The sequence below is a fragment of the Rhinolophus hipposideros genome, assembly GCF_964194185.1.
Source record: "Rhinolophus hipposideros genome assembly, chromosome: 6".
NCBI classification, from domain to species: Eukaryota; Metazoa; Chordata; class Mammalia; order Chiroptera; family Rhinolophidae; genus Rhinolophus; species Rhinolophus hipposideros.
The window spans coordinates 29685457-29711581 of NC_138052.1; the positions used below are offsets into that span (position 1 = coordinate 29685457).

The following is a 26125-nucleotide window of genomic DNA, read 5'->3' on the forward strand; positions in this document are numbered from 1 at the left end:
TACAGGGAGGGACTCTAAACGTCAGTATTATTATGCTTACAGGGAGGGACTCTGAAGCCTCCAGGACGGATTTGTTTACTGCTCTACCTGAGGCATTATGTAGGCACTTGATATATTGAATTAGTGCTAGACTAGTCATTTTGTATGTTTTACAAACATCTTGTGATTCAGTCTGTGAACTGTTCCTGTGATACATGTATGAGTTAATTTGGAAAAGTTTCTCCAGATTCTATCAAAGTGATTTTCAGTTTTATTAATCAAAAGCACATCAGATACAAATCAATCTTAAGAGAGTAAGCCCGGAAGATAGATGTAGCAGCTCTTACTTACATGGGAGGCCTTAGCCTTAGAGAAACAGAAAGAAAGAAGTTTTTTCACAATATAATAGTTTTCAGTCAGTCCTAGTTGAGATTTCTTTAGTGTTTAAACTAAAAACCATGATTTCTGTATACCCTGACGATAAATGGCCTTAACACTAAAAAGACCCATGTGTATTGTACTTTCACTTCTGCTGCGTTACAGAATAGTCTTGATTTATTAATAGAGTAGAGTTGAGAAATGATAGCAGCCTACCTTTATTGACCACTTTTACTGTATACTGGGCACTCTGATAGGCATAAAATATTTAATTTAACCATAATAAGAATCTTATAGGTGCATCTATTGATCTTGTTTTAAAGCCACTAATCTGTTCTCCACCCCCATAATTTTCTCGTTTTAAGAATGTCATATAAATGGGATCTACAGTACTTAACTTTCTGGAATTGGGTTTTTTTCCACTCAACATAATTCCCTTGAGATTTATCCAAGTTGTTGCATGTATCATTAGTTTGATCCTATTTATTGCTTAATATAATTCCATCCACGGTATGGGTGTACGGGGTTTTTTAACCCTTTGCCCGTTGAAGGACATTTGGGTTTTCCCAATTTGGGGCTCTTACGAATAAAGTTGCTATGAGCATTCATGTGCATGTTTTTTTGTGTCAACATAACTTTTCATTTCAGAAATATAACTGTGTAGGTATATGTCAGTTTATCTGTTCATGGACATTAAACTGTTGTCTAATTTTTAGCACCGCTGCATTTGAATAATGCAGCAGTGAATGGCCTTTGTCCTCGTCCACATTTGTGAGAGCTTCTGTGGGACATAGACCTAAAAGTGGAATTGTTGGGATTTACAGAATGTGCGTGTTTAACTTTACTAGATAGTGCAGAATTGCTCTCCAAACTGGTTATGCTAGTTTAAATTTTCACCAGAAGTGTGAGAGTTCTTGTTTTTTTCATATTTATATCAACACTTGTTATTTTCAAACTTTATAATTTTTTCCCAGTTTAATGGACTTGAAATGGTGTTCACTGATTTAAATTTGCATTTCCTTAATTACAGTGAGGTTAAACATCTTTTTATGTCAATTACGTCTTCTTATCTTTGGGTTCATTTTTCTAAAGAAATTGTTTATCTATTTTAGATACTTCTCTTTAAAAAAACATTTATTATGGAAAAATTTCCAACATATTCAAAAGTAGAAAGAATAACATATGAATTGCCATATATTGCCAATATTGTTCCTCTACATCTTTTCCCCCCATTCTCTGATTTTGTTGTCTATCCAATATCATTTCATCTGGGAATTTTTAAACATAATCACAATACCATTCTTGTACCACTCCTTAAGAAAAACGGCAGTTTCTTACTAACATAAAATAGTTAGTAGACACATTTCTTGACTGTCCTATAAGTGTGATGTCTCTCTGTGTCGCTCTCATCTCCTTTAAAAAAAAAAAGTTTATTATTTTGAATTGGGATCCAGAAAATAGGGCGATTTGATTACACAAAAGAATTTAAAATTCTTTTTTACTTGGGATCCAGAAAACTTCCATATGTTCGAAGTGGTTAATCCGTTTCTTAAGATTCTTTTAATTGGAAATCGAGCATTTATCTTGCCTTTTCTATGAACCACACGTATATCAGGATCTCTAAAGAGTTGGAGAGGGGGGAGATTTTCTTTATAGAATATTCCAGCTAAAGTAAAACAAGGAGGAAACTAGAATGTCACTATTTTACAACCCTTAAGGAGTTAACGGATGGAGGCAGTGATCCTTAACAGTTGCCAGCATCACCAAAGGAGAGACACCCGCCTGGACTTGGTTTCTCAGAATTCTCTAAAGGTGACTGTAAAGATGTTTATTTTGCTTTGCTTTAAAATCATTATGGATCACGGATTTACACGTTTTTATTATGTTCAGTCCACTGCATCATTATCCTCATTGATACTCATATTCATGACCAGTTTTGGTCAGTGGGAAAAAAATGTTATTCAGGTTAGCTTCTGAGGTTTTTTGGACATGACTGCCATACCAGAAAGCAAGAAAACTTAAGAGTTCTTGGCTCACCTTGTATATTTCCTGGCTCAGATCTGAAAGCATCTGTTTCTCCAGAGAGCTCTCGTTCCTTTTAATGAGAAATCATATTTGGAGACTGCAGTCAGGGCAGGGCGGGTGTTCGTTGCTACTGGGTTGGCCATTGTCTCTAAGACTTTTAATAGACTCAGAGACATAGAGAAGAAAACTGTTGGTTGCCAGAAGGGAGGAGGTGAAGGGATTAGAAAGTACAAATATAGTCACAAGGATATGAAATACAGTATGGGGAATATAATGACTAATGTTGTAAAGATCATGTAAGGTGCCAGATGGGCATTGGACTTATCAGGGGGTCACGTCATAGACTGTAGGTGCTTCACCGCTGCGCTGCACACCTGAAGCTGAAGTAGAATTGTGCTGACTGTCAGCTATAATTCACACACACACACACACACACACACACACACACACAAGGGTGCCAAAAAAATGTACACATTTTAAGAGATGTTATCTACCATGTTTCCCCGAAAATAAGACCTAGCTGGACAATCAGCTCTAATGCGTCTTTTGGAGCAAAAATTTATATACGTGTGTGTAGTATAAAAATTAATAATATAAGACCTGGTATTATAGTATTTTATTTTAATACCCAGTCTTATAGTAAAATAAGACCGGGTCTTATATTAATTTTTGCTCCAAAAGACACATTAGAGCTGATGGTCTGTCTGGGTCTTATTTTTGGGGAAATACTGTATTACTTTTTGAAGTTGAATTGAATTATGCTAACAATGTGTAGTATGTTCTCTCAAAAGATGGTGTTAATCAAATGAATGCTAGCGTCATTCATCGTATTACAATTTTAATAGTTTTTTCCTTTCTTAAAATGTGTGTACATTTTTTTGGCACCCTGTGTATATATATATTCATGGGATGTAAAGTACAGCATAGGGAATAGAGTTAGTGGTATTTTAACAGCTTTATACAATGTCAGAGAGGTAGAAGATTGGAGGGTTGTTATCACTTTTTGAGGGGTGTAAATGTCCAACTTACTAATTGCTTTGTACACCTGAAACTAAAAAAAATAAATAGACTTTTTAATGGACCTCACTGGAAAATAGGTACTTTAAAATTTTTAAAGATAAACTGTATCATGAGTCTATACTAATATTTCTTACTCTAATTCAAGACTACAGGGTTTTACTCTTACACACTTACAACTTTCTTCCACATCTATTGGTTCTCAAGGACATCAACCTAATTGCCATGTTTGTTCTCACCTTACACCACAATAGTCTCAGAATAATAATGCCAACACTTGCACCAACAATGTAATTACTGAAAACAGTTTAAAGTTGTTTTGGTGGTTGGTTGGTTGGTTTTTGCTTTTAGTCCTTAGAGTATTTCCCACTAGAAATGTCACTTTATTGTATTTTGAGGGTACTTGCAATAGAGCCCAAATGACAATTGGGTTTGTTCCATTTAATTTTTATTCTTAGTGATCTGAAAGTCATCTGTCAAGCAAAGCATAGTGAAAGAAATCTAGTTGCTATTTTGTGTGTGTGTGTGTCTGTGTCTGTCTGTCTGTCTCCCCATTCTGTTCTTTCCCTCTTATAGTTAACTATCTCTTAAAATTTAATGGTTTTGGCTATTAATCTTTTATTCAAAGATTGATAAGTAGACCAGTGAAAGCAAAAGAGAAGCTAGAAACACACCCACCCACCCCACATATGTGGAAATTTGGTGCATAACCAAGAGGCATTACAGATTAGTGGGGAAAGGATGGAAATATTTGATAAATAGTGTTGGGACACGGCTATCCATAAGGAAAAACATAAAGTAAGGAATAAATATAAAAGTAAATCATTAACCGGTGTTTTTTTTTGGGCGGGGGGCGGAGTTGAGGATAACTGTATAACCTAAAAACAAAGAATTCTTAAGGCAAAGAGTAGAAACCATGAAAGAAAGATTGATAAATGCACTTTATTATAACTTTAAATTTCTGTGCCATAAAAGAATCAAACACAAACAAACCACAGACTAAGAGAAGATATAAGTGCACTCTTTGGGCATATTTTGTAGTAAAGGAAAAACAGCCTGGGCTTCTGAATCCAGTAGACTTGGAGCCAAATTCTATCTGTAACCTGGTGCAAATTAATTAAAATATCTCTAAAATCTTAATTTTAGTGTATGCAAAATGAAGATGCAAATACCATGCCTTCCGGACTGTGAGGATTAGAGAAAATGTATATAAAGCATCCATTTGGAGATAATAGGAATCAGTTACAAGCAACATTGAATTAGAATTTTATTAACCTACTTAAAACTGGAAATCTTTAGGTCTGCAAACAAATCAAAGGAACAACTTAAATCTTAAAACCTTGAAATAAACTGCACTGATCCTCATGGAATCATTTTTTGCAAAGGATGAAGTGTTTTAAATAGGCACTTTGGATTGTAAGGTTGGTGATCACTCAAATAACTAAAGCAAAAAAGGTGGAATTAGTGTAAGGATTATTAATGCCTATAAACTGGAACTGGAATTCTTTTACTTTTTTTCTCCTAGTTTCTGTTACTTTATAGCTTTGGTCTTCATGGACCATATTGTAAATGGTATCTTTTTACCTCTTTGTTCCCATCACTAACATTCTTACTGTCTCTGGTTTTTTTGTTTGTTTTTTTTTTAAGTTTTAAAAATTACTTTTTTTTTTAATCAAAGGTTATACATAACATCATTAGGCTTAGTTGAAAAAGATTTTTTTTTTCCATAAAAGTTTCCTTCCCAATCTGAAAGGCAACTAACTTCAAATCCTTCACTTGTTTCTTTTGGTATTTATCTTTGTATTTCCAAGTATTTGGCTTACATAACTATTTTTTAAAACGTTCTTAAAAATATTATCTTTTGACTTCTGACTATTTACAATTTACTTCTCTCACTTCTCTACTTAGAACACTGTCTGTGTCCCATATTTTGGCAATAGTAGCATTATTAAATGAGTATTCAGTGTGTGCGGTATTATCATTCTGCAAATATTAACAGCTTATCAATGATTTCATTTACTTTCTTTTTAGATTTTTTTTCAAAGTAGATAACTTCCTTATCTTTGTATCTGCTTCCTTTTCTATGTACTTTTGATTGATAAATTCTCCAACAAAAGTGTATAACTCTCTTAATATGTTCAGTCAGATAATCTGTCAGTTTTATTTCTTCCTTGGACATTTTTTCCTGGAACCATTCATTTTGCTGCTGTATTCTCCACTGGTTGCTTTTAGGCTTGCTACATAGTTATCACGCATCATCTTGGGAATATTTTGCTTCTCTCATGTGTTTATTTCCCCATTTCCTGAATTCCTTGCTTTCTTCCTTTTGGATTTACTGCATTTTAATGGAGGGCACCTTCCAGTGGCTTTCTAAGAAAGGGTACATAGGAGGTAAAATTTTCTGAGGCCTTGCATGTCTGAAACTATCTTTATTCTAGCCTTATACTTGATTAATAGTTTAGCTGGGTGAAAAGTTTTAGGTCGGAAACTTTTATCCTTCGGAATTTTGAATATTGTGACATTGTGTACTAACTTTCAGTGTTTCTGTTGAGAAATCTGATATTCTTTATATTTTTGCTATTATAGTTTTAAATTTTAATATTTTCATCTCCTTGTGCTCCTTTTACGTAGTATCCTGTTTCTGCTCTTGTTTCATGAATGCGAAGATTTTTTGTGAAGATTTTTTTTCTACGTCTTACATTATTTTTGTTTCCTCCAAGTTTTTTTAATGTTTGTTTGTTTTGCTGTTTTTTTTCTCAAATACATGGATTACTTAACTGTCTATTTATATTTGAGTAAGGTCATTTATCTGACGGTGTTTTTTAGAGGATTGATCAATTTTCCCAAAAAGGAATTCTTCAGTCTTCATTCCTGGTGGTTGGCAGTGTTTTTGTTTCATAGCTGAGTTGGGGGATGGGGATGCAGTAGTGGGGTGGCCGTGGTTGGCGTGTTCACGTTTCAACCTGTTGACTTTCACTTAACCTTTCGTCTTTGGTATGGGGACTTATCGTTTTCTTCAGCATGTCTTGTGCTCCAGAGTCAGCTGGCTCTCTGGATCAGCCTTTGCAGATGAAGCCTTCAGTCTTCTACCATTTCAAGGAAAAGTAGTTTCCTAGGTACACTGGTAAGAGAAAGGTCTAGTTATTTGTATCAAGATTTTCAACCAGTCTTCCTATTTTCAGAAGTACCCTACCCTCTCTTTCAGAGATTAACTGTTGCTTTCCACTTGTGAGTCTTTAGATGGGTGCAGGAGTTTTCCTGCTTCTTCTTGTGCCCCCTCCACCGCTACCCACCCCCCAGCCATGTAAGATTTCCGTATTCTCTTGTGTGCTAATCCATGCGTTTTATAAGGCTGAAAAAATGATAATTTTTGCCTTCTTGTTCTCCTTGCCTCTGAGGATAAATGACATGGGGGGGGGCGGCGAGGTTGCTTTTATTTTGATGGGATTTCAAGACAGATGTGTTCATTCTGCCTTATTGACCCAGAAACCTTTATGTTCACATTGCTGTTAGAGGAAATCTGAATCTGGTGCAGGTACCTATGACCTACATTTCATATACTGAGATAGCTAGACAGTACCTATTCCCAAATTACTAATACGATTTTAGAAGTCTGTCCTTGAACAAATTATATAAATGAATGAATCTTAATATTTAATCTAAAAATAAGAAAACTTACCATGCAGACTTTTTACAATAATTGTAAAAAACCGCAGTTACTTTTGCACCAACCCAATGCACATGCTATTGCATCCCAGTTGTGTAAATAACCAGAGAGAAGAGGGTGAGTGAAATAAACTCTGGGTGATGAGTATGTATCATTTTAGGGGCCATATAATGGAGACTGAAGTATAGAGATAGAATGTTCTGGAGTCAAAAAAGCATAAACCACTTATAAACTGTCAAGTGTAGCCTATAATGTTGGGGCTCAGGAGAGCAATAAGCAACATTTTTTTTCCCTTTTTTACTTTGAAACTAATTGAAACAGATACAGACATAAAAATTTCAGCTTTACTACTAATCAAAATGGTGTTGGAATGCAAGACATAGATATAAAACCTCAATAGACTTTCTAATATTTAACCCCTGAATTAGACAAACTTACCACTCGCTGGTCACTGACTGGGCAGGTCTCCCTCTGCTTAGCACGCAGGAGAGGACCTGCTGAAATGCAGCCTCTCCAAAGAAAGGGAACCACGGGAGACTATGCACCTGGAGGTTTTGAGCTGATTAGGTTCTCCCAGGTCCACTAATCAGTTTAAGTACGCCTTCCTTGGCTGAGCTCAGAGTGAAGGGGCGGAGAGAAACAAAGTATTCTTAATACTTTTCCCAAATGGAGGTTTCAGTAGAAATGTGGGGAACAAATGTTTCCCTGTAACATACAACATGTAATAGGCATACTATTATATTAATACTATAGTATTACTTCATACTATAGTATTAATTCATATTCATAAGATTATGAAGTAATGGCAGTACTGACCCATTATTATGTTCCACACTGAATTGCATGCCACTCATTTTATACCATGGTTGGTAAACGCCATTTAATCTGAAAATCTCTTGACATTTTTTGGCTCTGGGAAATTTTCTTACATTATTTCTTCTCCTGGTTTCTCTGTATTTTCATTCCATTAGATAGCTATGCCTGTTATATATATGAATATATCCAAATAAAAGGCAATCTAAAGGACTTTGAAAGGTACTTTTGACTAGTACAAATATTACTAGAAGTAACATTTGCTTTACCAGCTAATTTTAGACCAGTTCTCTTCTATATATTATCTAAGCTGTAACCAGTCAACTTGTAAATGCCTTAGTGTGTATTCAAACAGCCATTTATACTTACTTCTCTGCCTACACAGAAGCAATTGTTCCCCCTACCAGAAAGCAACCAAATTTTCCTGAATGATGGAAGCCACTGCGGTTACTGCAGGGAATTTTCTAATCTATTTTCTTTACCACTTCTTCTTCCTGCTTGTAGTCATCGTACACTCTCTAGTTCCCTCGTTTTTCTTTTTTCATTAGGTACTGCTCAGTTAACTTCACCTCCGGAAGTCTTCTACACACACAGGTGCCCTTCTTAACCTTAACCGTCTTCGTATCTTGATTCTGTTGATCAGCTACATTAAGGAATTTTCAACCCCCTGCCAGTTTCCTCCCCCTCTTGGGGGAGGGGGGAGGCAGGGAATAGGGATTGCTTTACTTTTGTTTGGTTGACTGGCTTGTGAAACTAGCTCACTATTTTTAAGATTTCTTTTTCTGTTCTTATATTTATGTTTAAGAAATGCTGTTCTTATTCAACAGCTTTTAGTGCCCATTCTTTTTTTCTTTATTTGCTGTGCAGGGACTATGCACATTATGATTGAAGTGATCACAGCCTTTAAAGAATTTGTCATTTTTGTCTGGCAGAGGAGAGAAGCAATATAAGATGAGGTAAAGAGAGGTACAGATGAAACAGTATAGGTGTTAGAAGCAACAGAATACCTGGATCTGTAATGGTATTCTTGTACAGTTTTTGATACAAAAGAGAAATGATAGCATCAGAAAACGTACGGTGCTAATACGTCTTTGCCCTGGTTTTGATTAACATGTTGTAAGACTTCTTGTCATTTCTCACTATTAACTTTTCTAAACTATTTTCCCAACTTTTCTTGCCCCTTCCCTGCCTCAGAAGCTGGGGCACTGGCTTTTGTAAGAATAGAATAAGAACATAGAACAGATTTAGGAGGTAGGGGAACAACTACCTCCTAGGTGAGTAGGCTTAAGTAGGTGTGTAAAAAGATGGTCATGCAAAGTTTGCATAGATAGCCTTGCTCTTGAACTTTGGAAAACTTGTGTTTATCTTAGAAAGTCAGTGTATTGGCTTAACTCTAGTTAACACTGTTTAAAACCTACTTTCCTCTAAAATGTCTTCTGGTTGTTTCAGATACTTGATTTTATTATTTGTTGTTAGTCTGTGGACTAATGGCAGATCATTGACTGTCACCGTGAATTTACAAATACAGCATCACTTTCTAAATAGAGTAATTTTTAGTGATCTACATAGTTTCTGGGGTCCACAACATCTGTCACTGAGTTTGATGCAGATTGGATTGACTTTTTAAAAGCATACGTTTGAATTACTGATAATCATAACAAAAAGAATATGTCAAGATAAGGAAGAAAATTTTATTTTCAGGAATGTTTTAAATGAATCATACTTACAAAATAATCTCATTAGTTCATTGATAGCTATAATTTCTCAGATTTAATAACTTTATTGTGTACTCTATGATACAAGTTAAATACAATAAAATTTTACAAATTCAGTGTGTATAAAGCACTTTGAACACTGCCTGGCCCATATTAAGTGCTATATAAGGTTATAAGTGTTAGCTGACATTTACTTTTGGTTTTGTTGTTATATAGTGGTACAATTTTATTAAACAATTAACCGAATTCATATTTTGAGGTATAGTCATTTGCTTTATAATCAGTTATTTTTGCCTTTAAATATTTTATGTCCATAAGTACTATCTGTGGTGGGGAGCTGATTTTACTAAAATTATATAAATGTACATAAGTGTTCCTATTACTGTGTTATCAGCTTACTCCCTTTAATAAGAGTGTAGTGCTGCATCTGAGAATGCCAGGACGTTTCACACAATATGAGCATGGGACATGCGTTTATACACTGGTGTGTAGGCAGCCTTAGATAACTGTTCTGTTGGTGATTGGTATCTGTTTCATTGCTTGTCCTAAGTCTTGACATGTGATTTTAACACATACTTTGTGGCACTTTAGGTTTTTTTCATCCTTTAAATTTAAAAATACCTGTACATGCTTAAAATCTTAAAATCCTTTATTTTTAAATCTTAAAATGCTTTACATTTAAAATGAAGGGGACAATACAAGAGGATCAGCGAGAAATTTTAAATTCGCTGTCCTTGAACCTTTCCTGTACATTTCACTCCCAGAAGTGGAGAACTATTACCAGTTTATTGTGTGTCCCTTCAAAAATATTCTCTGCATTTATAAGAGTATGTAAAAATATACACTCCTTACCCTTTTTAAAACTTAGCTTAGTGCACTGTATACACTATTCTGTACCTTAGTTTTTTTCATTGAATGTTCGTGAAGATGGGTTTCATTCCATGTCAGAATACATATGTTACTGTCATTCATTCTCAGGGCTTCATTGTATGCTGTGTATGTACAAACCATCATTTATTTCTCTAACCCACTGCTTGTTTTATATTTTTTTACTTCTTACAGTGTCAGTCTAATATTCTTATTTGTATATTTTTGTCTCTGTGTAAGTTTATTAGATAAATTTCTAGAACTAGGAACCAAAGACTAAATATCAGTTTATAATTTCCACCTCACAGTGTTTGTGAAGGCTTTCTTACCCCATTCATTCCAAAATAGTATATCAAGTTTTAGTTCTTAGTCTATGGGATGAGTGAAACATTATCTCATTACTATATTTGCATTTATTTAATCAGTGTTATGATTTTTGATATTGTACCTGCCAATACATTTTTCCCCTTGCATTTTCTTCTAATAGTTTGTGTTTTATCTTTTACTATAAAATTTTGTTGAGTATATCATTTATTAGTATTTGGAATGACATAGGAATCAAACTCAATTTTTTTTAAGATAACTAGTCTGTCATTAGTCTGTCGTGCTAGCACCTCCCCCTTTTTTTAAATAACCTATTTTATCAGTGATTTGACATGTCATTCACATTATGTATTTTGTACTTGAGATTATTTCTAGATTCTTACTATTGTTCTATAGCTTCTCATTATGCTACCAAACTACCATGTTGATAAATACATGTCATCATTTTTTATAATTGCTAGTTTATGTTTTAGCATATATTTGTGATCCTTTGTTTTTAAAATAAATTTTTGTTATTGCTTTTACTATTCTATTAAACTTTAAAATCGTTTTTTCTTTCACTCTGCCCTTAGTGTCTGAAACTAATTTTTAGATACCTACTAGTGAGCTCTTCTTTGGTCACGGCGTTATAATTTAGGAGTATCTTGTGGTCAGTATAAACACTGTCTAACTTTATATTTTCTCCTCAGTTTGAAGAATTTTTCTTTTCTTTTCTAGCCTTTAATCTAGACAACGAGCAACCAGATTATGATATGGATTCAGAAGATGAGACCTTATTAAATAGACTTAACAGAAAGATGGAAATTAAGCCTTTGCAATTTGAAATTATGATTGACAGACTTGAAAAAGCCAGTTCTAATCAGGTACTGTACATTGTAAAAACGTCTCTTGTCTTACAATTAATCCAATTAGCAAATTTATTTTACTTTTGCTTTAGACCTAAGTACATTGCGTTTTACTGTCTTTGGAACTTTTCCTGGCGTCCTGGAATGTCTATTTACAGTATTCCTTGAACTGAATGCTTAAGCATAATTTCTTTGAATAATTGTATGAAGAGTACTGTTCTGACTTTTTTCTTGTTTGGATATAAAGATAATACCAGTTACAATATTATAATATCTTCTTGATCCTTTTCATAGGGCTGTCATTTTGGTGCTTCAGTAACTAAATTTGCTTGTTTGGGTCTCTAAGGCAGATATCTCATACCAAATCTTGCTCAGTTGCTCAGATTTATATTAAGGTACTCTATTATCATTTTAAATGTATTTTAGTTTTACTTATTTGTATATTATTTAAAATTTTACGTGAAGGAAAAGTTATTCACAAAATAATAAAGAATTTAGTTATATATGATATAGAGAATTTGAAATGGTTTGGTCTTTCTGGAGAACAATTAGGCAGCATATGCATATGTCAGGAACCTGAAAATGTTACACCTTTTGATTTAGTAATCTACCTCTAGGAATCATTCTCAAGAAAAATAATTAGTGAAAATGCCAAAGATTTTTGAACAGATGTTTAGAATAACTTACAAGTTGTCCCTGTGGTGCAATTATCATACAGCCATTCAAAATTGTTATTTTGAATGATATCTAATGCCACAGGAGATTTCTCATTTTATTATGTTAGATTTCAAAAACGGTATAGGACTGTTTAAGTGGAAAACTGAGGTTTGTTTAAAGCATTTACATTTATACTTGTGCATAGAATAAAAGAACAGGAAAGTAAAACAAAATGCCAACAATGGTTATATTTAAGTGATGAAATTATTGGTGATTTTTATGTTCTTTATTCTATTTTTGTGTTTTACAAATTTATTATACTGCGCATGTGTTGATATTGTGATTAGATTTAAAAATAAGCTATTTTTTAAAATAATTGTGTACTTGTGTGGTATATTAATATGCTACTTGTCATTAATGCAGTGTTACAAATATCAGTAAACTTACAATAGACTTAAAACTTTTCAGTAGTTAACCCATACGAATTCATTATTTTCCCTCAACTCCCAATTTAAGTCTTTATAATCCTGAGGCATTAACAGCTATTCTGAACATTTCCAGAAACTTTTCCATTGTACAGTGACTACTGCATACTTAGCTACCAGTCTTTCCCCCTCATTTTGATGAAAAGCAATATCTAGTACTATCCAAAGAAGTATGTTGAAACTGAATTTTGTAAAATTCAACTTAATTGGCTTTTTGAGAGAGTATCTTGTTTTTTTTAATTGGAAATTTGTTTTAATTATCAAATTGATATTCATTATAGTTAGTGCTCACAGTTTTTCTAGGATTTTGATCACTGGCATCAGATACAGCTTCAGTTTTTCTTTATGTACAAATTTTCCTAGCAATGCTAGGCTCAGTCAATCTTTCAGTAGTTCTACTGTTTTCTTTGATTGCTCAGAAATTATTCATGGTGGCTGAAATTATATCATCAGAAGCCTTCACCTGTCAGTAATTTGCTTTCTTTCATTCAATCAGTAATATTTATTTAGTGAACAGGAGAGGTGACAAAAGTTCTGCCCTTGTGGATCTTATTGTCTAAGCAGGGACAGGATAAACAAAAAGCATATAAATAGTAACAATTAGCTATCCACGTATGGTCATCATTATCCTGTTTTAGTTGTCTTTGCTCAATGGCAAGCTTCAAAGCCCTAAAGTGACTGGCTAGGTTCAAGCAGATGGTAGCATCTGCTTTCAGCTTTGGGGATGAATGTGGAGGTTTTTGTCATAGAAACAAGATAATGGTCCTGTTATTAGAAACAAGGATTAAAGATACTGAAAGGCTGCCCTCCATCCAAGTCCCTGATGTGTAGATTCATGGATTTCTTTTTTTTTTTTTCCTTATTGGGGGTCTGGCATAGTACCATATTCAAGGACAAGGAATAATAAACTTTGTGGTTACACCAATACTTATTAGGTTGGTAGAGAAAGACATAGAAGATAGACTGAGCAAAGCTTCTGCCCCCATCATTCTGTGGAGACTACTGCAGTGATCATTATTGAAAACTACTGTTATTAAATGTGTTAAATGCTGTGATTATTTTCAGTCTGCATCCTTTTTGTTTTATTTGAGCTCTCCCTATTTCTTGACTGTCATCACCTTTGGTCTTTAGAATACAATCCATCCCCTTCTGGTTTTTCTTATTATTTTCCATGACCATCCCTTCCTATTTTCTTTTTATCTGCTCCTTTTCATTCAACTCTGCAAATATCAAGGTCTCTTGAAATTCTGTTCTTGGTATTCTTACCCGATGTACTTTGGGGTAGTATCACCTCAGCAAGCATTTCTGTGGGTGACCTTTAGCCTTGACCTCTTTTCTCAAGCTCTAGGATTTTCTTTTTTCTCTCTTCATGCTACCTGTTGGCATCTCCACAGACCTTTCAATTTTAACCTTTCCTAATCTTCGTCTCAATTCCAGATGATCCTATGATGTATTCATTTTCTGTCCAGTGACTCAAAACTCAGAATCATGTGTCTTTTACCCCTTTCCTTTACTACCCAGGTTTCTAATTCTAACTCATCCTTCTGTACCTATATATTCCTTGAATATTTCATTTTCAGTCATCTCTTCTCTCATTTCTTCAATCTTCTCTTTGCCCAAAAATGTGCCGACGGTCCCTGTGTTTTAATAAACTACCACCCTATATCTCTCCTTTTTTTGGTCATAATTAAATTTTCAAAAGATTAGCCACCACGATCCATTTCCGTTTACTGAAATTGTAGTAAGGTCACCAGTGACCTCCAATTGTCATCCAGTAGCCTCTTTTCAGCCTCTATTCTACTTCATATCCCTGCCATTTTTACTGAAGGCTGTTTACCTCCATATTTCATGATTCTTGTATCTCCTTTCTTCATCTCTTCTTCCATTTCTCCTCTTCATCTTACTTGTTGCTATTTTCTTCAGTATCTGTCATCTGAATTCTTGCATCTTAACCTACCAACACAGACACTCCGAGATGGTGTTTTTGTGACTGCGCTGTGTCTCATTGTACTAATACAGAGTTCCCAACTTCTTACATTGTTCTCTGTTTAATTAGTATTTCTTCCTTTTCCTTTTTTGTACATTGTAAGTTTCTTTAGGTAGTGGATTTATCTTTAAGTTTCTTTACGACTTCCTTACAACCTGTAACATTATGATGGGGTGGGTTTTTTTTGTTTCGTTTTGTTTTTTTGTGTGTTTTTTTGGCAAACAATTAAACTTTATTTGAACCTTAAAAATTTGCAGAGTGGAACATTATTGTAAGATCTAATGGCAATAGAGTACAAATTCAGTACAGAGCAAATAATCAAGCAAAATACTATATAAAATATGACTTACGATCACCTTTGAAAAAAAATTAGCTCTCTAATTGTTCATAGAAAAACAAATAAAAGCTAAGCAAACATAATGAGAACATAGCAATTAGCATATCTTCTAACAAGCCATGTTTAAATTCACATTAATGATATTATTATGATCTTGAATAGTGTGTCATTGGTTATTAGCTACTTATTGCTTAATGGACTATTTTACATATAAAAAAACTTTAATTTTTACATGTAATTGATTCCTTTGCATATTTAAAATTGTATATATTTAAGTTGCTAGATCGTGAGTTTTGTATATAAACAAATTAAACAATCCTGTCCTGATGGAGTTAGTAGCAGTCTAAAAGAAAAAGCCATGTGGTAGAATAAATTTTATCTTCCCATCCCCAAAACCCTAAAGTAGGTAAATCAAATAACTCAGAGATGTCTTGACAATAGTAAATTTACCACAGACACTTTGCCAGTTAAATACTGATTTCTACTACTTTCTAGTAGACAAAGAGCTAAGTGACAGAACTTTTTCTAAGGGTATAAAAGTAATAGAATGCTGATTTTGTGCATTTTCAATCATGTGACATAATAATTTAGGACTGCTTTATTAGCAAATTATTCTTGCCCTCGCAAGTTGATGCTGTCACCATGATAATAGTGATGCCATGATACGGGACTCGTTGCCTTGGAACAGCTACAGATAATTTTCACAGAATGATTAAAACCATTATTCCATAAAATAAAAATTTGCTGTATAACGACATAAAAATAGCAGTCGACCAAGAAAGTACAGTTAACACTGGAAAGAAATGTCAGGATCTTTAACTGTACGCTGTGTATTGAATTCTTATTACCTAAGATCCAAAGAGGGTACTTAACAGTTAGAAGGGCATTTCTAAGGGGAACAAGAAGCACCAGAGGAGGAAATCTGAGGCAGTGTTTTCATCCCCTAACACCTCCTGTGGGAGGTAGGAAGCAGTGGTATTTTGATAGCACTGTCATATAGGAAACTCACTGCTGCTCTGCTTGTTGCTGGAAAGAGACCTCTCCCCCTTCCCACTCCAAGGTTAAAGTACATTCTTGATTTAATTAGTGAAGGTTACAAAATTTTATCAGAAGCAGAACTGCCAAACAGCTGAAGCATGTGTAGCATGTCACAGCGCTGTTTCCCTTGGTCCCCAGAGCACCAGAGCTGCCAGTGACGCTGTGATGCTGTCAGCGTGAGGTGGAATTTTATTAGCTTCAGAAAGCTCCACTCTTACTGTCACTGTCCGTGTAGCCTGTGGGAGTATACATCACCATTCCAGAGAAGTTCAGCTGACAGGAGGAAAGTGCCCATTTAAAGTTGATGTTTGGAAATACTGATTCTTTTGGTTTGATCTCATCATCTTCCAGGCTCTGGCCCTCCACTTTAAAGACCAAGTTACTCAGCGTCTCAGATGCAGTTAAGCCGACTCCACTGAGACATTGAATAAACTGAAGAATGGCCACTTATAATTTTAATGCACTAAATGTAGTTGGACTGGAATACTTGAATTGACATTGTCAGTGTATTCTCTTCCTGTGGTCAAACTACCTTGGCAGCCAAATTATTTAAGAAACCAACTATTAGCCCTAGTAATCACCATCATAGGTCTGGAAGTCCAAATGATGATTGCATTTATTCCATGAAGTTATGCCAGTACGAGTCAGAGCATATCAGAAATGTATTTGGTGAGGTCATGTCTTTTTCAGATGACTTCGTACCACCCATAGATCAGTTGATATGTTGATCTTATAATTTGAGTGAGTTTATTTCTTCCTTCATTTCTGAGTTGTAGGGAAGCATGTCTTAGGAGATAGCTCAGCCTAATTTGAAATGAATCTTCATCTCTAAAATGATAAAAGTGAAGATTGGGGAAACATCAGTGAGGTTTTCTAGCTCTAAAACTCCATGATCTGTTCCCAAAGTTCACTGTAAATGGGTATGTGTCAGCCCTAGTTCATCTTGCTAAAGTGGATTGGCCTTTCTGATCTTCATAAGGAGCAAGGAAACAGATGTGACCAAGCAAAGTTTTACAAACCTTGGTTTGAGGTATGTCACCATTATACTGGGTGCAATGATAAAGGAGTAGATCCCCAAGATACCAATGTCAGAGCTCCTAGAGGAGCCGCTCTAGGGCCACTGTCCCAGATGTAGCAATGTCATTAATAGGAAGAGCATTGAGAACAAGGATTCTCTAGTACATAACCACCTTGGAGAAAGGAATTGCTTTTATATGTAATTGGTATAAGAAATTCAAAATTGCATAGTGTTAATACTTCTAGAAATATGCTAATTTTGTCCTTTTACAACGTCAAAAGGCATTTTATATTTAGTTGCAATATAATAGAGCATATTCATCTTTTATTTTGGAGGGAGTTTAAGAAGAAACCTATATCTTCTAGTTTCTGTTGATAAACAAAACACAGAAGCTGAGAGACTGTTGACAATTAGTAGATCCTCAAATGTGTAGAATCATAGACTATCAGAATTTTGAGGGACCCTGCATGTCTTATAGTCCCGAAGTCACCTGAGGCATGAATCTATTGTAGTCTTCCCAACTCGCATTCCTCAGGCTTCTTAAATATTTTAAGTAGCGGTGCTCACTACCTCGCAGGATAAAATAAAAAATTAATAATAAAAATTTTTTTATTAATAAGTCCTTTGTTAGAGTGAATTGAATTGTTTGCTGCCATCATGATATCTGATCATAATTGTTAGGTTGATCGCATTTTCCTCTATAGGTATAGTTTAACTTTGATTTCTCATTTTCGAACATTATAGTCGATGACATGTTGTATTTTTCATTTAGCTTGTAACACTTCAAGAAGCAAAACTGCTGCTAAATGAAGATGATTACCTTATTAAAGCCGTATATGACTACTGGGTGAGAAAACGTAAAAACTGCAGAGGGCCCTCCCTCATTCCTCAGATAAAACAAGAGAAAAGAGATGGCTCTACGAACAATGATCCATATGTTGCCTTTCGGAGGAGAACAGAGAAAATGCAAACTCGAAAGGTAATGTGCAAATTAGACGTAATTGAATGTACCTTAATAGTATTTAAGACCAGTATTTTTTTCTGCTGATAACTTGAATAATTTTGAATACTTTGAACATAAAGGGGAGCTGATGACATTGTTGAACTTGATGTTAAAAAGTAGCTTCTATTGGCCAGTTGTGTACAATAGTTATCTAATCCCACGCCCTATTTAAATCTATTGGTCATACCATTTTAGACTTGCAGTTGAAGCGATATGAGGAGTTATATGTCTTTATGTACCTCGGAAATTTTGATTTCTTCAGTAAACTATACATTCTATACATGTCCTCTGTTTTGGAAGCTTAAGAGCTTATAGTTCCTTTGAAATCATATTCTAATCCTTACAAGGTAAAATGGGCTTTACTGCCTCTAGCTACTATGGGGTCGTGGGAAGTAGGGAAAGGTTCACTTTCAAGCCTATTCTGCCAGCAGTCAGAAGTAATACAGCGGAATCTTTTTCTCCTTTTCTAAGTTGTCAGTTGTGTCAGATTTCAAATTGATGGATTTGTTCCCATCTGGCTTTCAGAAGCAGTGTGAGCCAGAATTTTAAGTAAGAGAATTCAGGCCTCATGCTTTGGAATGATATGGTATAGAGGAAAGCATTATTTCAGAGGAATATTCACTGCTTTCCATTTCTCATAATTAAGTAACCACCATCCATGGTAATACATTCTCTAACATTGTGAAATATTAGGAACATAAATGTAAAAACCATGAGGAATTACAATCGGAGGCAAAGCATTATCTGTGGATTCCTGTTTCTCTTAACATTGAAAGCTTGTCCTTGTCAGCTGTTAATATAACAGCTGGGAGGCGTAACAGCTGCCAGGGATAGTATATTTTAGGAGAAACCCTACTGGTTAACGGCCAGAGTTTATATAACTCTTTCTTGGTTTCCCAAATGTAAATGACATTCCCTGACCGGGGCTAAGTTTTCAGTTTGGCATTTTAGTTCTTAGCTATGGAAATCTAAGATATTTTATGAAGATTTAGTGCCTTACTTAGAAAAGACAAAAATGAGATAAGTTTGTAAATACACTAAAACTTTATAAATATGGACTCTTGGACATGAGGACGGAAAGGTTTATCTGAACCGTTGAAAAATTGGAACTACCAGTTGCTTTTTAAAAGAATTGTAATTGAATCAAATATATTGCAAAACAGACTTTTAGCAATGTCTTTTGAAAGAAAAGGACTATTGGTTGACTTTTAGTGAATGGGTATGAAGTAGTACTGAAAACTTGCAGTATTTTTTGACATGGAAACAATATTCTAAATGTTTAAATTCTTAAATAGGCTAAATCACTACTGTCTAACCAGTGCATAGTGAGAATTGTGAGGAAGTGTCCTGAGTTTAGGCGCTTCTCCATTGTGGAATGACTGCTCCAGCTCTTTCCTGACACTCCAAGTCCTACCCTTTCTCTTGTCTGTTGTTTTCGTCTTCCTCTGCAAAGTGGAACCTTTTTTTTCCCAGTAGTCTTTTTACTCCTCTCTGTTTTCAGTTGTGGGACCAAAGACTGTTCCTCTTCACGCATGGTGTTGCTGGTTAGAAATGCTTGTGTTTCAAAATGAGAAAGTTGGGAAAGCAATCAACAATAAATACTCCTTCGGTGTTTAGGAGGTGGGCAAGCATTGGGAGGCAAAAATGAACGCAGCTAACAGAGATTCTCTGCTTCCTTTTCTATTTCCACAAAATTAAAGACACTTGGGTAGATGATGCAAAGGTGAAAGTAAAGCACTTCTGAAATACTTGATTAGTAGTCTAGAATTTAATTTTAATTCACTAAACTAATTTGGGAGTGCTTAAGTACTTGAGGACATTTTTAAATGAGGTAGTCTTAAGGCACCAGCATGTCTGAATGCACTGATTGGGAAGTCTTGATTCAGCATTTACATTTAATACATGTAACCTCATAGATACAACTGTTAGCATCTGTGCGATCTCTCCTTCCTCTGTATGGCCCAGAAGAAGCAAGTTAGACAGGAGAGGAAACTCACAGGGTAGTGGTTCTCGGTCTGGTTGCACATAACCATCACCTGTGAATTATCTTTGTTTATAGAAAGATCAATAGTTAATTGTAAAGTGCAGTCGTTTGAGAACCATTTCCCTAGAGATTTGGCAGTAGGTCTGAACTTAAACTTAGTATGTAACTGGAACAGGAAGAAAGGAATCGGCAGTTGAGAGGAAGCAGATCTGAATACAGGAGTAAGGCCATGATAAAAGCATAGAAAAGGAGAAAGTATGAACTTATGGATATTAATACTGCTATAGCTAGAATTAGATAGAGACCTGTGCATGTGTATATACAGTACTTACTTCCTAGCTCTGTTTGCTGAGAGCATGTAGAAGCAGTGACACTCAGTAGTAGTGGGCGCGCTTAGCCTGTAGATTTTGATTTTAAAGAACGTTTTCCATTAAAAGGAACCAGAGTTCATTAGAAAAATGGTTGATTCCAGGTCTGGGGCTGGGAAAGTATCAAGATAAGCTTGGAACATTCTGCTATGTCAGAAAATAAGAGTATGATTGAAGACCGAAGAATGTCGGAGCCATGTCAGAAGGCCTCAGGAGCCAGCTTGAAGGGGGACTCCACTGATCAGACCTGGGAAAGTTTGACTGTCAAAATAAATGGAGTAATGGATAACTGTAGAATATTAAGTAACCCATGAGTCCATACTGATAGATGTGGATGGATAGATGAACGAATGGATGGTTGATAGATGAGAGAAAGGTACACATTTCTTTATAGTAGATTTTGAACTTAAAAATGTCAGTGAAATGATGGAGTTTGAAAATCCCCATTTGGCAACCACCTTAGTAATAATAATTGTTTCTGGCAAAGGTTAGAATAAGTGGATACTAAACTAATGGGGGAAAATATGATGAAAAACAAGATACAGAGTCCCACAGCACACTTTTTAATTAAAAAGGAAAAAATAGTAATTTGACTAGAGAAACCTGGTAGATATCATCTTAATCAAGTGATCAAAGTTAACATCAATAGTAATGGGACAAATAGGTATCATTTAACTCTTGAGAGACAGAGGTAATATTACTTCTGTGATAATTCTACTAAAAATGTAAAACCTGAATTGTAAAAAAACATAAAAGAAACCCAAATTGAGGAACATTTTATAAAAATAAATGGCCTCTATTCAAAAATATCATGATCACCTTATAAAGACAAAGAAACTGTTCCAAATTACAGGAAATTGAAAAGACATGACAACTAAACGCAATTTTAATCCTGAATCAGATCCTAGACTAGAAAAAAAATTTATTACTACTAATGAATTTTAATAATAAAAATGACTGTTGTTTCTCTAATGTCCTTTATAGCGACAAATGTAATTGTTCTCGCTATATATTTTATATATTTATATGACTGTTGCTATAAAGGACATTAATGGGACAATTGATAAAAAGTTAAATCTAAATTAGTAGAATTACGTCAACATTAATTTCCTAATTTCAATAATTGTACTGTGATTACCTAAGAGAATATCATTGATTTTAGAAAATACACGTTAAACTGTGTAAGGATAAAGGGGCATTATATCTTAATTTTTCTGGCAGGGTGGCTTAAACGACAGATATTTATTTCTCCCAGTTCTGGAGCCGAGGAAGTCCAAGATCCAGGTACCGACCGATGAGGTGTCTGGTGGAGGCCTGTTTCCTGGTTCATGGGTGGTCACCTTGTTGTGGCCTCACATGGTAGAAGGGGAAAGAACACTTTGGGGTCTCCTTTATAAGAGCACTAATCCCTCCTGGAGGACTCCACACTCTTTTCTAATCCCCTCCCAAAGGCCCCACCCGCAAGTACCATCACACAGCGGAGTTAGGATTTCAACATACGAGTTTTCAGGGAACACAAACATTCAGTCCATAACTAATATACATATATACACATACTGGGTATTAAAATGTATACAAGCGGACACTTTGGTCAACGTTGCTCAAGCAGTAGTTTGCTATAATCAGAAGTGTCTGGACACTGATGGTAACCATTTTGAGCACCTCTTGTAATTGCAGAAGTCAAATGTGACTTGTATTCATTCATCTTTTGTTATCAGTATGTATTGAGTATTACAATTCTAATACAGTTTTCCTTTCTTAAAAAATGTATATATTTGTTTGGCACCCTCTGTATATACATATATATATATATATATATATATATATATCCACATATATGTGCATGTATGTATGTATATACATACAGAGAAAGAAAGCATATGTAAAATATTAACATTTGGTGAATCTGGATGGAGACTATATGGGAATTCTTTATACTGTTTTTGTAATGTTTTCGTAAATCTGAAATTATTTCAAAAAAATAAAAGTAGAAAGGAATAGGACCAAGGAAAGGAAAAATTAGGAAGGGTGGTTATTTGGGCCTAAAGAGAGCAGGACATGAATGAGACAGGCAGAGGCACACAGTCAGGAGGAACTCTTAGTGAAGAGCGAGGCGATCTTAAAAGGTGCTGGTGCACTTCTGAGTGTTGTTCAGATGGCGTGTAGCCTTGTATCGTCATTCATGTTTTGAATCTGTATGTGTCTCCTTCTCATTAGACTTGAAGCCTTTTGAGAATAGGGGACATGTGCAATACCCTGCACAGAGTGGACACTTTAATATTTGCTCTTGGTAATGTTACTTTTTTCCAATGGGAAGATGAGATTGCTGCAATACCTTAATGGGACTGAGTTTATAGGTGGTGATTAATTTTCAAATATCAGAAGCTATACAAAAAGAAAAGAAAGCAAAACTTTGAACCTTTCTTAAGTTTTATTTTCTCTTTTATAATCCTCCAGTATGAAACATGGCTTTCTTCAGGTTCTTTCTAATGTCATATTGCTTTATTAATTCAAGGATGGAAAGATTATTTAAGTGCAGTCTGTGTGGACATATAGCATGACAAGTTGCAATGGTCTATTTTTAAACAAATAGTTCCATACCTAATATAAAGTAAGTGTTCTATGGGTATTTGATTGAACAAAATATTTTATATTAATAGTAACTTATATACAAATAGTTGCTTCTAATTACAACCGAGACTTCTCTAGTTATTAAACAAGACTGTCGCTCTAAGTTTGTTCAGACATTTTCCTACACTCCAAAGTAAGAACTTCTTAACAATACTCTGAAATTCGGAATTTTCACTAAATCTTTTTTTCTAACCTACAGTGAGGTGTTATACTGAAACATGATAATCTCATTCCTTGAGATGTTTTATACCCCACTTTCAGTTTTATATCTGAGATTCTGAAGTGAAGCTTTGCTTGCCATTGTAAATGTTTACACTGTAGTATATTGAACTGTCCAGCCCCAGTTACAGACCTGAATGGATGGATAGAGACACATTTTAGCTATTTTTGGTAACCTTGATTTGACAGAACTGTTTCTCTCTGTCATTGGAAAATACATTGCTACCAAATGAATGTACTACATTTTCTGATACACTAGGTTTTGTTTTAGGTGGACTTTTAAAAATATGTTTACATTGGAATTATCCCTTCTGTGTCATTCCATCTTTTCAACAGCTGGCAACATTTTTTCTGAATATTTATTGAGAGATAGTTGCTAATATTTATATTTTCAGAGTTAAATGGGTAGGGTTTTTTTAATGTATTTTCTGTTTAGATGATTTTTTAACATTTTGCTTCTTTACAGTAAATTTGGGTCTGATAAGATTTTGTTGAAGCTGGAAATGTGGATAATTGGATTAATTGTTATTCTTCTTAAATTTTCATTATTTTCAATAGAATCGTAAGAATGATGAAGCCTCTTATGAAAAGATGTTGAAACTGAGACGAGAGTTTAGTAGAGCCATAACAATTTTGGAAATGATTAAGAGAAGAGAAAAAACAAAACGAGAATTATTGCACTTAACCTTAGAAGTTGTGGAAAAAAGGTAATATTGATACTATTACACACTAGTGCCAGCTTTAGCTAAATGATGGGCAAAATATAACCAAATTTGAGAAGAATTGTTTTTTATTTTTTGCTAACTTTAAAACAATTGAAATTGATTCTCTAACAAAATCTACATTTTCTTGAAGAATTATGGTTACTAGTTGTTTTTTTTTAATTGGGTTATAATTTGGAGTGCAAATTTGGGGGATATTTTTATGTGTAGTATAGATCTTCCAATACAGTTACTTTTTTCCCCCAGAATCATTGAATTCTGTTTAGAAAAGAACCTAAAGGTCATTTTGTCCAGTTCTCTATATTAAAGTTATGGTTAAACAAAATTTGAGGGAAACGAGAGTTTAATTGATTTTATTTTCTGACTAGGTAGAAAATATTTTTGTTTCAATGCATTCTGAAACTGTTCTCTAATGTAATCGTCATTTTTCTACATAATCAGACTATACTAAATCTAACCGAATTTTATGTGATTCCTGAGGTAAGCATTATAAACATCATTTCCTGGTGCTTCAAAATATAAAATATACGAGAAATTTGTCTTCTGTGTACCTTGGAGATTTTTTTTGTTTTGTTTTATTTACTAAATCCCAAATATGAGCTTCTTTATTCCTATAAATTTTCTCTTTTAGGAATACTCAGATTAATTGTTGGCTCTATTTGATTAGTTGTATTCTAATTAATTGAGGTATCGTTAGTTTTTCTTTATTTTTAAGCTATGCTAATTTTTTTATATTTTGTTACCTTTTCAAGATATCATTTGGGAGACTATGGTGGTGAAATCCTTAATGAAGTGAAAATCAATAGATCTGAAAAAGAGTTATATGCCACTCCAGCAACTCTTCATAATGGAAATCATCACAAAGTCCCAGAATGTAAAACTAAGGTGAATATTCTCCGGGGAGAAGCATGTATGGTAATATAGATCATAGTTATTGGTTTTTGCAGTTGTCTTGGTATAGTTTGGTTAAAGAAGAAAGTAATGAACATGTATTTAGTTCTTACTATTTGTCAAGCACTTTCCTAGGAATTTGAGATAAGTATGATTCATTAGTCTTTATAACAACCTTTGACATCAATTTACTTCTGTGTGACAAATTAGCCAATAAGTGGCAGATTTAGGTTTGAGTCCAGGGACCATGTGCTTTCCACTATGCAGTCTGCTTCCCTAGAGAATAAGGGTAAACTTTAATTATTATCACTATCCTTAGCAGATCCTGCATCGTACTGGCAGGCATCAAAATCTAAAATTAATGCTTTCTTTATTGAGACTATTGTAAGTTATTCTTGTTCTCATCATTATTGCTGTAACCAGCGTTTATCCATTGCTGTCTACTGTGAGTGACTTGAAAAAGTCCTCTAACTTCTAGATTACAATTTCTTCCTCATAAAGAGTCAGATACAGTGATTCCTTTAGTCTCTTAGACTAAAGAATTATATTTATTTAATATTCACGTGGTACATTCAAGTATTCAATAGATACACAAAAATTAGACTTTTAATTTTAGGAGCTTAGATTTAACCAATAAACAGGTATTGACTAAAGCATTAGGCAATAGAGCTTTATTGTGTAGCAAGATTTAAAAAGTGACTTAGGTGTTTGTGGAAAATTCATCTTTTAAAAATATACACAATCCTCATTTTTCATGGGTTCATTCTTAAAGGTCAAGAATGTGGAGCAGGAAAACTCCTTTTTTATTCAATTCATGTCAGTTCAAAACATCAGAGTTCTTTCTTATTAATCACAGGCATCTAGCCCACCTACCTGATTCGCTTTAAATCACACTTGCCTCTATAGCCAAAATATTATCGATGTAATAAATGTCATTTGGTAAGTTATTTTTAAAATCCATGTACATAAATCAGTTCTTTTCCTGAGGTATGTGATTCGTAGGCACAGAATATAAAAATCTCAACCCAAAATTACTGATAGAATCTGCCTTTATTATACATTGATTTTTTTCATCTCTAAGAATAAACACTCATCATATTTAAATACTAATTTTAGAGATATGATTGCATCCATTGTTGCTTTCCCCTATTACTC

The 26125-nt window shown here is 34.3% G+C and overlaps 1 protein-coding gene across 4 annotated transcripts in view; it reads left to right on the top strand.

The window, feature by feature from the left end:
* Positions 1–26125, top strand: part of EPC2 (enhancer of polycomb homolog 2) — a 113505-nt gene that overhangs the window by 61378 nt on the left and 26002 nt on the right. For all 4 annotated transcript variants that reach the window (XM_081052629.1, XM_081052630.1, XM_081052631.1 and 1 more), the window contains exons 3-6: positions 11503–11648; positions 17925–18131; positions 23916–24064; positions 24832–24964. In XM_081052629.1, the coding sequence (XP_080908755.1) occupies positions 11503–11648; positions 17925–18131; positions 23916–24064; positions 24832–24964 (635 nt within the window). The remainder of the gene's footprint in view (positions 1–11502; positions 11649–17924; positions 18132–23915; positions 24065–24831; positions 24965–26125) is intronic.